General features: G+C 44.2%; 1 protein-coding gene across 2 annotated transcripts in view; it reads left to right on the top strand.

Moving 5' to 3' along the window:
* The window catches only part of ttll5 (tubulin tyrosine ligase-like family, member 5), a 419,059-nt gene that overhangs the window by 49,979 nt on the left and 354,078 nt on the right, over positions 1 to 15,002 (top strand). For both annotated transcript variants that reach the window (XM_059648892.1, XM_059648891.1), the window contains 3 exons: positions 1,672 to 1,754; positions 2,627 to 2,696; positions 9,605 to 9,689. In XM_059648892.1, coding sequence (XP_059504875.1) covers positions 1,672 to 1,754; positions 2,627 to 2,696; positions 9,605 to 9,689 — 238 coding nt within the window. The remainder of the gene's footprint in view (positions 1 to 1,671; positions 1,755 to 2,626; positions 2,697 to 9,604; positions 9,690 to 15,002) is intronic.

Genomic DNA, 15,002 nt, shown 5'->3' with positions numbered 1-15,002 from the left:
ACCAATGTAGTGAGATGGATGTCTAACAATGACAAGTCAAAATACAGAAGAGAGATAGGAAGCTTGGTGACATGGTGCAATGAAAACAATCTGTCTTTCAACATTGGCAAAACTAAAGAATTGATCACTGACCTCAAAGAAAGGCGGAGAACCCGCCCCCAGCAACATCAACAGAAGTGACGTTGAGCGAGTGAAGAGCATCCAGTTCCTCGGAGTGACGATAACCGACAACCTGTCCTGGACTTCCCACGTGAATGCGACAGTCAAGAAGGCACAACAATGCCTCCTCTTCCTCAGGTGGCTTAGGAAATTTGGCATGCCCATAAGATCCCTCACCAACTTCTACAGATACAGCATTGAAAGCATACTGCCTGGGTGCATAATGGCTTGATATGGCAACTGTTCTGCCCAGAACCTTTAAGAAATTACAGAAGATGGTGTACACATTCCAGAACGTCCTGGAAGCCGACTTCCATCCATGGACTCTAGTTACAAGGCTCGCTGCCTTGGAAAGGTGGTCAACATCATCAAAGACCCATCGCACCCTGCTAATAACCTCTTACAACCTCTTCTGTCAAGAAGAAAACACAGAAGCCTGAACACATGCACAAGCAGGTTCAGGAACAGTTTCTTTCTGGCCATTACCAGACTGCTGAATGGACTGTAGCCTCAAATAATGTAACCTATATGCTCTTTTGATCTGTATGTCTTTTGTTTGCTGAGACCTTTCTGTACCGCTTGTAAACAAAACTTTTCACTGAATTTCGGTACACATGACAATAAATCAATCAATTAGGTTTATGGGGAGAAAGCAGGAGAATGCCATTGAGAAATGTATCAGCCATGATCAAATGTTGGACAGATCTCATGGGCCAAATAGCCTAATTCTTCAGCTTTGTTTATGCTCAATGGTCTATCCCAACACTGTCGTCACACCGTGCTCTCTGCACTTGTGATGATGCTAAGTGGATAACAAATGTCGTTTTATCGTAACCCACTCTTGTGAAAAGGAACAACAGTTAAGAAGCCCAAACAATTTAAAAACACAAGAAATAGGAGTAGGAGTGGACCATTTGGTGTGTTGAACTTGCTCTCCCATTCAAAATGATCATGGCTGATCTTGAACTTCAACTTCACTTTTCTGCCCACTCTGTCACCAAACTGTATACAATTGTAGGAAGATTTTCTTCTGACCTTCTTTGCCAAAGTTTATCACACCTCTTTGCTGTTACCATAGATTGAATGTTTCTCAGGACTAATTTGCAAGTTCTTTCATCACATTTGTACTGTGTTCTTTAACATCCTTTCCTGCCAACTTATTCAACGTTTCTATTTTCATGCTGCAATATTAATTTGTGACTAAGAGATCTGAACCATTGAACACAGGGACCAATTCACCTGGAACAATGTCTCAACTGTGAAAACTCCAATTAAATTAGCTCTGACTGAGGAACTGGAATCGTTCCTCTTAATGTTCTGTCAAATTCACCATCTCATGGTTGGTTGTGTATGGGCAGTACCTCCTGGAGTGTGGCAAAGTCCCATTTGGCCTAAGCCCTGGGACAGTTTGACTAGATCGCCTTATTATTAAAGTTAGAAGTCTCTTGATTCTATTGCTGTACATGGAACCAATCAGATATTGTTAATAATTGTCAACAATTTTCTTTCAAGATGCACATACAAAGGATAAAGGAGCATGGATTGTCAAACCAGTTGCATCTTCTAGGGGCCGTGGAGTCTACTTGGTCACAAATGTAAGTCTTTGACAGGTATGGGAAGGCTGATGATATATCAACTGCTGTGATCCTGACCCCACACAGGTCAGTAAATCACTGATTTAGATTTTGCCAGTTTTTGAATGCTGGATGGAATTGTGGATGCCACAATCTCTTTTATGTCCCAAACCCATCGCCTGTGGTGATGACTCATGGCCTAATGCTGACAAGTGTGCCTTCTTGCTGTCAGAGTTCCAACTTCTGAACCTTGTCGAAAGTCCATCTTTATGGATGACTGATGAGTACAAAAGTAAGATTGACTGTGGTACTGTCGGTGCTAGAACAATCTTGCCCAAATTTGATCCTGTAGCTTCTTCCTCTAATCTTTTTACAGCCACAGGACTTCACACAATATTTCTCATTTAAGGAGACACTGTTTGTAGCGTGGTTACTCCTGTAATTCAAAAAATATGGGAACTAATATTTTGTGGAAGCTTGCTGTGCACAAGCAGCAGTGTAATTATAATCAGATGATTTGCTTTGGTGGTATCAGTTGAACACTAAAAGTTGACCAGGAAAGGTGAGAATGCGAGATCTGAGCCATAGCTAGTAGCTCAGGATTTCCTATTTCTCTATGTTGGTAAACACCTATCTCAGTCACATTCTTTTAACCTCAATTAGCATATTTCTGCAGAACTTTTTCATAACTCAGTCGCAGTGATACTAGGGATCACCCTTTTTGGGCTTGCGATAGAATGCCTTAGTTTCCATGTCTTAAATTCCTCTCAATGATCTGATGCTAAGCAATAAATGTTAAATGGTAGTTTACTAAAGTGTACTTCACCAGATTGTCACCACCATTCCATTGTATCACACAAATCTTGGTCCTTATTTTTCTTTCTGATGTTTAGCCTAACCAGATTGCGACAGATGAGAGTATCTTAGTTTCACGTTATATCCGCTCGCCACTACTAATCGATGGTAAGTTGTGCTTTTCAGTAGTATGCATTGCACTTTTTTTGGCTTTATTTGGTTGTGCTTTCTTGTTGTTCCTAAATTACAAACACAAAATAAAATGTTTACTTTGTTCCCACCCTATCTTCACATGCATATGGACTCATATGGCTCGTTCAGGAGTGATGTTAGACCTTTTCATTGATGGTTACATGATTAATGGCCATCACTTTGCCCCATAAGTTAGAGTTTTGTTTTGCCTTCTGCAATTAGGTGCATTCAAGAAGCAGCATGCGATTTAGTCACATGAATGAGGGTTTAGTCCAATTTTGTTAAATGTCTTTCTGTAAGCCAGACCAGTTGTAAGAACCCTTAGGAAAGGATGAAGGGTCTAGTCCCGAAACGTCAGCTTTTGTGCTCCTGAGATGCTGCTGGGCCTGCTGTGTTCATCCAGCCTCACATTTTGTTGTCTTGGATTCTCCAGCATCTGCAGTTCCCATTATCTCTCAGTTGTAAGAACTTGCTGTTCTGAGATAGAACTAAATTGTTTCTCAAGATAATACTATCCCATAAACTCTCTGTTCGTGCTGCATCATGCGTTGTTTCCCCTCTCTCTTTATTCATTTTTGAGCTGTGTTAGTTGCTGATATGGTCTATATTTATTATCCACCCATAATTCACCTGAGTTTGGTTCATCCTGAGTGGCTGCCTTTTCTATGTATGTAGACTATTTCTTGACATCTCTGACAATGAGCGGATAGCTTTCACTTGTATGCTGATAATACCAAACACTATCTCCGTGCTATCCTTCTTGAACTTTACACTACACTGATTCACTCTATTGTGCAAACTTTTAAGTCCTACACAGCCTTATCTTACACAGATTTATTTGATCTCTTGACTTGGCCTTCATTTATTTAGCCGCCTCCTTTCAGTCCACTTTGAGATGCTCAGATCTCCTTAAGTGAAATTGTCTCCTTAAACACCTGTTCACCAATATTTCTCAGAGATAACAAGAACTGCAGATGCTGGAATCCAAGGTAAGTGTGAAGCTAGAGGAACTGTGTAGGCCAGGCAGCATCAGAGGAGCAGGGAAGTTGATGTTTCGAGTCAGGACCCTTCTTCAGAAATGGGCTATTTCCGAAGAAGGGTCCCAACGTGAAACGTCAAGTTTCCTGCTCCTCTGATGCTGCCTGGCCTGCTTTGTTCTTCCAGCTCCACACTGTTATCACCAACATCTCTATCTCTTTTACTTTAGGACCTTCCTTTAAAGCCAACCTCTTGAACAAGTTTGTGTCATCTCTTCCTATATCTCCTTCCTTGACTTTACCCCTTTTTTTCCCCCCAACTTTCCTCTGTTTGAAGATACTGTATCAAAGCTAGTTTTTCTTTATTGCTTACACCGAAAGGAAGCTTTTTGTCTGATCTTTTTGTTTCAGCTTTTCATTAGACTGGTGCAGAGAAATGTCTTACTGTCTGCACTTTCACAAATATTAAATTTCCTTTAATGGTGCAATGATGACCTACTCCCACCAATCCTTGTGCTATAGTATTCCATGCATCCAATAAATCTACACGCAAAGAAATTTTTTCCAACCTCCCGAAACCCTTCCTAACATTAATTTTAAGTGATTGACCCCATGTTATTGATAGTCTTTTCTTATTCACTCTCAAATATCCCTTATTAAAGCATATGTCTTAATTTTTTCACATCTGCAGGAGAGCATTGCAGAGTGGTTGTGTATATTCTGTGCGCAATGAAATTGTCAATGTGTTTGATTTTGCTTTATGTAAATACAGAGGTGACTTCATTAAAATTGAATTATATTTTGACTGATATTGTGAAAGTTTATGATATCACGTTACTTATAAACTCGGGTACTAACATGGACAGATCCATTTATAGCTTTGAATTTTATTTTGTATTTTTATATTGAGAGGGTTAATAAGGAATTATTTGGAGTATTTGGAAACATTTGGAGTACTGTGTGCAGTTCTGGTCGCCACATTACCAAAAGGATGTGGATGCTTTGGAGATGGTGCAGAAGAGGTTCACCAGGATGTCGCCTGGTATGGAGAGTGCTAGCTATGAAGAGAGGTTGAGTAGATTTAGGATTATTTTCATTAGAAAGACGGAGATTGAGGTCTACAAAATCATGAGGGGTATAGACAGGGTGGATAGCAATAAGCTTTTTCCCAGAGTGGGGGACTCAATTACTAGGGGTCATGAGTTCCAAGTGAGAGGAGGAAAGTTTAAGGGAGATATGTGTGGAAAGTTCTTTACACAGAGGGTGGTGGGTGCCTGGAACGTGTTGCCAGCGGAGGTGGTAGACGCAGACGCGTTAGCGTCTTTTAAGATATATTTGGGCAGGTACATGGATGGGCAGGGAACAAATGGATACAGACCTTTAGAAAATAGATGACAGGTTAGACAGAGGATCTTGATCGGCGCAGGCTTGGAAGGCCGAAGGGCCTGGTCCTGTGCTGTAGGTTTCTTTGTTTCTTTGAAAGGAGTTAGTTCCATTTTTTGAAGTCTGAAAGTGATGACAGGGTTCCTGAATATTTGTTTACATGCATAACCAAAGTAAAAGCGAATCATGATCTTACAAGCCAGATATTTGCCAACTTTAGGTACATTGGATAAGCATATGGACGTCAATGGAATAGTGTAGGTTGGATGGGCTTGAGATCGGTATGACAGGTCGGCACAACATCGAGGGCCGAAGGGCCTGTACTGTGCTGTAATGTTCTATGTCTATGTTTATGTCTATTTATATCACTTTGGGATTGTCCAGCTCTCCATGTGTTCTAGTGTATGAAGTCAAAAATGTCTAACTTGTCCCAACTCTCTCTCCTGTTAACTATCCAATTTTTTTTACCCATACTACCTTGGCACCCACTAGACGATGTTGTTACCTTTGACATGAATCTCTGCTGAGATCATAACATATCTCAACGCACAACAGCAATGTAGATAGAGGCTGTTTGGACGTGAGGTTAGTTGAGGAATGATTGTTGGGTAACACACCAGGCAATCAGTCAAAATATTCACGTGTGCAAGCTGATAGGCGCCTGTTTCTCATTTTACTACAGTGGACTTCTTGTGTTCATTTTACAGGTAGAACTTAGAATCTCCTTTCTTGGAGGCAAGTGTGTTTGTCTCTGAGCCAGTCTGTCACTCTGCAGCAAGGGGAAGTTGAGTCAGCTGTATTTCTTGACCAGAATGGTATAGCAAGTGTGGTGGTATTGGAGGGCTTGACAGATTTTATAAAAGGACAAGCCTGTAGCTCTGGATGAGTTGTGTCCTAGGCTGTTGTGGGAGATGAGGGAAGAAATTACAGAAGTCCTGACACATTTTTAAATAGTCTCTGGCCACAGAGAAGGTTCCAGAGGACTGAAGGACATTGAATGTGGTTCCACTTTACAAGAAGAATGGTAGAGATAGACCAGGGAACTATGGGCCAGTGAGTGTCACATCAGTGAGAGGAGAACTATTGGAGAAAACAGTGAAGGAGAAAATAAATCTTCAAATAGAGAGATGAAGTTTGATCAGGGATAGTCGACATTGCGTTAACCCTGATAAATGTGAGATGGTACACTTTCAAAGAAGCAACATGACGAGAGCACTCATTGAATGGCAGGACACTGGGAATCTGAGGAACAGAGAGATCTTGGGTGCTTGTTGTCAGATCCCTGAAGGTAGAAGGACAGGTTAATGGAGTAATTGAGAAGGTATATGCGATGCTTGTCTTTATCAGTCACGCACTGGATTATAAGAGAATTGGGTTTATGTTAGAGCTGTTATAACATGTTAGGAAGTTTGGACGGGCCATAGCTGAAGTACAGTGTACAGTTCTGGTCTCTACGTGATCAGAAGGATGTAATTGCACCGGAGGGGATGAAAAGGAGATTCACTAGGATGTCGTATCAGTGATAATGGGAACTGCAGATGCTGGGGAATCCAAGATAATAAAATGTGAGGCTGGATGAACACAGCAGCATCTCAGGAGCACAAAAGCTGACGTTTCGGGCCTAGACCCTTCATCAGAGAGGGGAATGGGGTGAGGGTTCTGGAATAAATAGGGAGAGAGGGGGAGGCGGATCGAAGATGGAGAGAAAAGAAGATAGGTGGAGAGGAGAGGTGGGGAGGGAGGGAGGGGATAGGTCAGTCCAGGGAAGACGGACAGGTCAAGGAGGTGGGATGAAGTTAGTAGGTAGGAGATGGAGGTGCGGCTTGGGGTGGGAGGAAGCGATGGGTGAGAGGAAGAACAGGTTAGGAAGGCAGAGACAGGCTGGGCTGGTTTTGGGATGCAGTGGGGGGAGGGGAACGAGCTGGGCTGGTTTTGGGATGCGGTGGAGGAAGGGGAGATTTTGAAGCTGGTGAAGTCCACATTAATACCATTAGGCTGCAGGGTTCCCAAGCGGAATATGAGTTGCTGTTCCTGCAACCTTCGGGTGGCCTCATTGTGGCACTGCAGGAGGCCCATGATGGACATGTCATCTAAAGAATGGGAGGGGGAGTGGAAATGGTTTGTGACTGGGAGGTGCAGTTGTTTATTGCAAACCGAGCAGAGGTGTTCTGCAAAGCGGTCCCCAAGCCTCCGCTTGGTTTCCCCAATGTAGAGGAAGCCACACCGTGTACAGTGGATGCAGTATACCACATTGGTAGATGTGCAGGTGAACCTCTGCTTAATGTGGAAAGTCATCTTGGGGCCTGGGGTAGGGGTGAGGGAGGAGGTGTGAGGGCAAGTGTAGCATTTCCTGCGGTTGCAGGGGAAGGTGCCGGGTGTGGTGGGGTTGGAGGGCAGTGTGGAGCGAACAAGGGAGTCACGGAGAGAGTGGTCTCTCCGGAAAGCAGACAGGGGTGGGGGATGGAAAAATGTCTTGGGTGGTGGGGTCGGATTGTAGATGGCGGAAGTGTCGGAGGATGATGCGTTGTATCCAGAGGTTGGTGGGGTGGTGTGTGAGAACGAGGGGGAATCCTCTTTGGGTGGTTGTGGCGGGGGCGGGGTGTGAGGGATGTGTTGCGGGAAATGCGGGAGACGTGATCAAGGGCGTTCTCGACCACTGTGGGGGGAAAGTTGCGGTCCTCGAAGAACTTGGACATCTGGGATGTGCGGGAGCGGAATGCCTCATCGTGGGAGCAGATGCGGAGGAATTGGGAATAGGGGATGGAATTTTTGCAGGAGGGTGGGTGGAAGGAGGTGTATTCTAGGTAGCTGCCTAGAATACACCTCCTCCCACCCACCCTCCTGCAAAAATGTCATCCCCTATTCCCAATTCCTCCGTCTCCGCCGCATCTGCTCCCACGATAAGACATTCCACTCCCGCACATCCCAGATGTCCAAGTTCTTCAAGGACCACAACTTTCCCCCCACAGTGGTCGAGAACGCCCTTGACAGCGTCTCCCGCATTTCCCGCAACACATCCCTCACACCCCGTCCCCCGCCACAACCGCCCAAAGAGTTTCCCCCTCGTTCTTACACACCACCAACCTCCGGATACAACGCATCATCCTCCGACACTTCCGCCATCTACAATCCGACCCCACCACCCAAGACATTTTTCCATCCCCCACCCCTGTCTGCTTTCCGGAGAGACCACTCTCTCCGTGACTCCCTTGTTCGCTCCACACTGCCCTCCAACCCCACCACACCCGGCACCTTCCCCTGCAACCGCAGGAAATGCTACACTTGCCCCCACACCACCTCCCTCACCCCTATCCCAGGCCCCAAGATGACTTTCCACCTTGGCAGATGTGCAGGTGAACCTCTGCTTAATGTGGTATACTGCATCCACTGTACCTGGTGTGGCTTCCTCTACATTGGGGAAACCAAGCGGAGGCTTGGGGACCGCTTTGCAGAACTCCTCCGCTCGGTTCGCAATAAACAGCTGCACCTCCCAGTCGCAAACCATTTCCACTCCCCCTCCCATTCTTTAGATGACATGTCCATCCTGGGCCTCCTGTAGTGCCACAATGAGGCCACCCGAAGTTTGCAGGAACAGCAACTCGTATTCAGCTTGGGAACCCTGCAGCCCAATGGTATTAATGTGGACTTCACCAGCTTCAAAATCTCCCCTCCCCCCACTGCATCCCAAAACCAGCCCAGCCTGTCTCTGCCTCCCTAACCTGTTCTTCCTCTCACCCATCCCTTCCTCCCACCCCAAGCCGCACCTCCATCTCCTACCTACTAACCTCATCCCACCTCCTTGACCTGTCCGTCTTCCCTGGACTGACCTATCCCCTCCCTACCTCCCCACCTAAACTCTCTCCACCTATCTTCTTTTCTCTCCATCTTCGGTCCGCCTCCCCCTCTCTCCATATTTATTCCAGAACCCTCACCCCATCCCCCTCTCTGATGAAGGGTCTGGGCCCGAAACGTCAGCTTTTGTGCTCCTGAGATGCTGCTGGGCCTGCTGTGTTCATCGAGCCTCACGTTTTATTATCTTCGCCAGGATGTTGCCTAGGATGGAGCAGTTTATCTACAAAGGGAGGCTGGATAAACATGTGTTGCTTCTTTGGAGCAGAGATACTTGATAGAGGTCTATAAGTTTGAAGGGCATGGACTGGGTGGATAGAAAGCAGCTGCTCCCTGTTATTGGAGGGCCAATTACAAGGGACCATAATTTTGAAGTGAAAGGCAGAAGGTTTAGAGGGATTTGAGGAAAACCATTTTTTAACCAGATAGTGGTGGAATGCACTATTTGGGAGAGTAGTTGAGGTGGGAAGCCTCAACCTTTAAAAAACACTTAGGTGAGCATTTGAAGTGTCCTAGCATGCAAGGCTGTGGGACTAATGCAGGTAGTAATATGCTTTTGATGGTTCAGACTTGATGTACCAAAGAGCCTCCTCTATACTGTATAATTCTATGATTCTGTGTTAGTTATAATGTGACCACCCATGGAATTATATGCTTTATTTTTCCCATTTACAGACTTTAAGTTTGATGTGAGATTATATGTCTTAGTGACATCCTACGATCCTCTAGTGTCTTATCTCTATGAAGAAGGATTGACAAGGTAGGAAAGTTCTAATATTAACACCAATTATACATGACTAGAAGGTGCATTATGTCCTCTGTGACAATGTTTTCTCAACAACTTGCATTTATACGTCTTTTAAGGCAGAGGCTTCCAGAGTCAAGAGGAAAACAGATGGTCTCATTAGACACGAGAAGAGGTGGGCAGTGAAGCCCATTGAGACTGCTCTGCCATTCAGTGAGAATATTAGAAGATCTAATAATTTTGAACTCCACTTTCCTGATTTTGCTTCATTAGCCTTTGATTCCCTTTCTGGTTAAAAATCCTACTGTCTGATAGATGGCGGCTCAGGTGGTGTTGAGGGAGTGGGGAAACTGCAGAAGGACTTGGACATGCTTGGAGAGTAGGCAAAGAAGTGGCAGATGGGATACAGTGGCAAAGTTTATACTTTTTGGTATACTTTTTGGTATACTTTTACTATACTCTTACTAGAAGTAAAAGGCAAGGAAAAAATTAATTACTTTTAGATGCACATAGTGCTCAAACTAAATAGATGGAATAACTGCCGAAGTACAGAGACATGGTTACAAGGAAATCAAAGCTGGGAACTAAATATTCAGGGGTATGTAACTTTGAAAAGGATAAGCAGATGAGAGAGTAGTGTGTAGATTTCATTTTATTCATTCATAGGACATGTTTAGGGTAAAAGTTCAGCACGACATCATGGGCCGAGGGGCCTATACTGTTCTATGTTCATGTTAATTGGACACTTCATACCAGATTTTTTTTAATTGAATTCAAATTCCACCATCTACCTTGGTAGGATTTGAACCCAAGTCTCTGGGACATTACCTGGGTCTCTGGATTAACAGTCCAACGATAATACCACTAGGCAATTGCCTCCCTTATGGAATGGAATGAAAATGATAACAAGAAATAATCTTGAATCTGAAGATGTGGAATACATATAGGTGGCAGTAAAAAAACAAAAAGACAAGGGGATACTGGTGGAGGTTGTTGCTGTTCTCCTTCACAGTAGCTGTACGGTTGGTCAGAGAATGATTGTAATGACAGTGTGTGGCAAAACAAAACAGGCACTACCTCAGTCATAATGAGTTTAATATTCACGTAAGTTGAGGTAATCAGATCAGCAGAGGAATCCATGAGGAAGAACTTGTTGAGTGTATTTGGGCCACTTTCCTAGAACAGTCTGTGGATCTATCCAGGAGATCAAGCTCTTTTGGATCTGGTGATGTGTAATGAGGCAGGTTTAATAAATGATATCTGAATAAAAGATCTTTAGGACACAGTGACCATAACATGGTAGAATTTAACAGAATCAACGGCAAACATTTAAGAAAATAGTTTGTGGTTTACAGCGAGGACATGTACCAGCGAGAAAGAAGCATTCTTGGAAGGGAGAAATTGAATTGAATTGAGTTAACTTTATTGATATTCTCAAATGAGTACCTTGAAAAGTTTGCAAGTGCTGCATTATATCATCATTTTGGGTCCAAAGGTACCAAGGTACAGATATTTGAGATCAAATTTGTAGAAAACAAAAAAATGTGTGGCAAAGAATAGTGGTAATCCAGAGGATTGGGAAAGTTTTAAAAACTCACAGTAGATAACCAAAAATATAATAGAGGGAGAAAATAAATTTTGAGGGTAAACCTGCTGTCCATCTTGATATTACTTGCAAGAATTTCTCTAAATATATAAGAACAAAGAGAGAAGTCAAAGTGAACAGAGAGGAGAAATGAGCTTGGGAAGTAATAATGAGTCTTCACAGTAGAATCCCGAAATTACTAAATATTCAAGGGCAATGGACAGGAAATAAAAGCCATAACTATCACAAGGATGAAAAAGTGCGAGGGAAACTAATCGGGCTAAAGACTGATAAACCCCCCGAGACTTAATGGGATGCATCCTGGGATATTCAAGGAAGAAGCTACAGAGATAGTTGATGTGCTGATAGTAATCTTCCAGGAATTCTTCTGGTAAAGTTCTGGAGGATGGAAAAACTGCTGACCTGACATCAAATGCAGATAATTTTTAAGCCAGATATAGTAGGAGCTGCAGATGCTGGAGAATCTGAGATAACAAGGTGTAGAGCTGGATGAACACAGGAGGCCAAGCAGCATCAGAGGAGCAGGAAGGCTGATGTTTTGGTCCTAGACCCTCCTTCAGAAATGGGAGAGGGGAAGATGATTCTGAAATAAATAGGGAGAGAGGGGGAGGTAGATAGAGGAGAAGGTAGATGGAGAGGAGACAGACAAGTCAAAGAGGCGGGGATGGAGCCAGTAAAGGTGAGTGTAGGTGGGGAGTTAGGGAGGAGATAGGTCAGTCCAGGGAGGATGGACAGGTCAAGGGGGCAGGATGAGGTTAGGTAGGAGATGGGGATGGCACAAGGTGAGAGGAGGGGATAGGTGGGAGGAAGGACTGGTTAGGGAGCAGGGGCGAGCTGGGCTGGTTTTGGGATGTGGTAGGAGGTGGTGTTGGAGAATTGGCGCCTGCCTTGGCAATGTAGAGGTCAGTGCTCCATACTACAACTGCTCTGCCCTTGAGCGCGGGTTTTATGATGAGGTTGGGATTGGAGCGGAGGGCTGCCACGTTCTGCAGGGGGAGAGGTTGGAGTGGGTCAGAGGGGTGGAGAGGTTGAAGCAATTTGATATCTCGGTGGCAGTTGGAGATGAACAGGTCGAGGGACAGTAGAAGGCCTTGGGGTGGTGTTGAGGAGGAGTGGATGTGTTGGAGGTGGGAGCAGGGGTCAGTAGAGGGAGGGTTAGGCTCATGGTTGGAGAAGTAAGCATGGAGGCTTAAAGAAAAACTGTGCAACGTCTAAGCGTGACCGGTATTCGTTGATGTTTGGATGGAGGGGGACAAAGGTGAGCCCCTTACTGAAGTCCTCGGGTCCCCTTTACTCAGTCCTCATTAAAGAGCTCATCTTGTGCTACACCTGCCCCTCACTCCCATCCCATGCCCCAAGAAGACTTTCCATATCAAGGAGTTGTTCACCTACACATCTGCTAATGTGGTGTTCTGTATCTGCTGTTCCTGTTGTGGCCTCCTCTACATCGGGGAAACCAAGCAGAGGCTTAGGGACCGCTCTGCAGAATACCTACGTTCGCTTCGCACTAAACAACTGCACCTCACAGTCGTGAACCATTTCAACTCCCCCTCCCATTCCTCAGGCAACATATCCATCCTGGGTGTTCTGCATTGCCACAATGAAGCTACCCAAAGGTTGCAGGAACAGCAACTCATATTTCCCCTTGGGAACTCTGCAGCCCGATGGTGTCAATGTGGACTTCCCAAGCTTCAAAATCTCCTCTTCCCCTACTGCATCCCAAATCCAGTCCAACTCCTCCCCGCCTCCCTAACGTGTACTTCCTCCCACCTATCCCCTCTTCCCACCTTAAGGCTCACCCCCATCTCCTACCTACTAACCTCATCCCGCTCCCTTGACTTGTCCGTCCGTCCTCCCTGGACTGATCTATCTCCTCCCTATCTCCCATTCTACACTCACCTTTACTGACACCATCTCTGCCTCGTTGATTTGTCTGTCTTCTCTCCACCTATCTTCTCCTCTATCCATCTTCTATCTGCCTCCAACACCTTCCTCCACCCCTCCCCCCGCTTATTTATTTCAGAACCCCCTTCCTCTTCCCCCATTTCTGAAGAAGGGTCTAGGCCCGAAATGTTAGCCTTCCTGCTCCTTTGATGCTGCTTGGCCTGCTGTGTTCATCCAGCTCCACACCTTGTTATCTTAACTTATAAGCCAGTTTAGTTATTGGGCTAATTATGTCTATTATACAGGATGTATTACAGACCATTTAGAAATACATAATTTGATTATGCAGTGCCAACATTACTTCATGAAGGGGAAATCATGCCTGACAAGTTATTACAATTTTTTCTGAGGCGACAATGAACAGGATAGATGATGAGAAACCAGTGATTTGCATAAAGTGTCTGATAAGGTAACACACTTTATGCTACTTAATAAGATAAAAGCCCCTGGTGTTGCAGGGCAAATACTAGAATGGATGGAGGTATGGCTAATTAAAAGAACACAGAGCGTGGAATAAAGGAGGCATTTTTAGAATGGCAACCTGTAAGTATTGGAGTGACATAAGAATCAGTGCTGGAGCTGCAATTATTTACAATATCTGTTTATGACTTGGATGATGGAAATGAATGTACTAATACAGAATTTGGGGATGACCCAAAAATAGTGTGAAAGCAAACCATGATGATGACACCAAGAATCTACAGAGGGGCAGAATGTTAAAACTTGGCTGAGGGAATCTCACGTGAGGAAAAGAATGAAGTTGTGCACTTTGGCAGGGAGAGTTGAAGAGCTAAATATTATTTAAATGGGAAAGACTACAGAAAGCTGCAGCACAAGAACATAGGGGACCTACTGCACGAATTACACAAAGCTAGTTACTAAGCTCAGGTAATAAGGAAGGCAGATTTATTTTTGACCTCAAATTCAAACAGACTAGAGTATAATGTTAGGGAAGTTTTGCTAAAAGTGTACAGTTTTGCATTAGATGGTCCAAATTTGGAATACTGTGAACAGTTTTGGTCTTATTATTGAAGAAAAGATGTATAGACATTGGAGGCAGTCCAGACAAGGTTTGTTAGGTTGATTCTGGTCTGAAAGGACTTGGAGAAGTTAAGTCGGTTAACCTTGTATTCTTTGGATTTGAGAAGAATAAGGGGAGACCTCATTGAAATGCATAAGAATCCAGGGGAGTCTGACGGGATAAATGCTGAGAGACTCTCTCCCCTTGTGCAAAAATCTTTCGCCGAAAGACTCAATTTCTGAGTAAGTAGTCACCCATTAAATTCAGCAATCAGGAGAGTTTCTCTCCAAAAGTGAGTCTGAGGAATTCTTTACCTCAGGGGGCTGTTAAGGTGGCTGATACAAGGGTGAGATGGTGAAATTTTGATGATGTTGAGGTGCCGGTGTTGGACTGGGGTGGACAAGGTCAGAAATTACATAATGCTAGGTTTTAGTCCAACAGGTTTATTTGAAACCATAAGCTTTTGGAGCCTTGCTCTTCCTTGGTGTTAGTGAGAGGCAGTATCAGACACAGAATTTTTAATCATTAGGGAGATCTAGAGTTATGGGATTAAGGCAGGAAGGCAGAGTTGAGAATTATCAGATCACTCATGATCTCATGAAGAGCACAAAAGGGTCATTGGCCTGAATGATCGACTTTCTACATGTTACGGTCTCAATTTATTGGCTCTTGTCAGTTTTAAATATCTGCCATCCGGTTTTATATTTTGTTTTCTGTTGTTATTTATATTCTGACTAACAGTCCTGCCCAGTTATAT

Source organism: Stegostoma tigrinum, chromosome 10 (genome assembly GCF_030684315.1).
Source record: "Stegostoma tigrinum isolate sSteTig4 chromosome 10, sSteTig4.hap1, whole genome shotgun sequence".
Lineage (NCBI taxonomy): Eukaryota > Metazoa > Chordata > Chondrichthyes > Orectolobiformes > Stegostomatidae > Stegostoma > Stegostoma tigrinum.
Note: the sequence above shows the minus strand (reverse complement) of the source record. Positions and strands in the feature narration are given on the sequence as shown.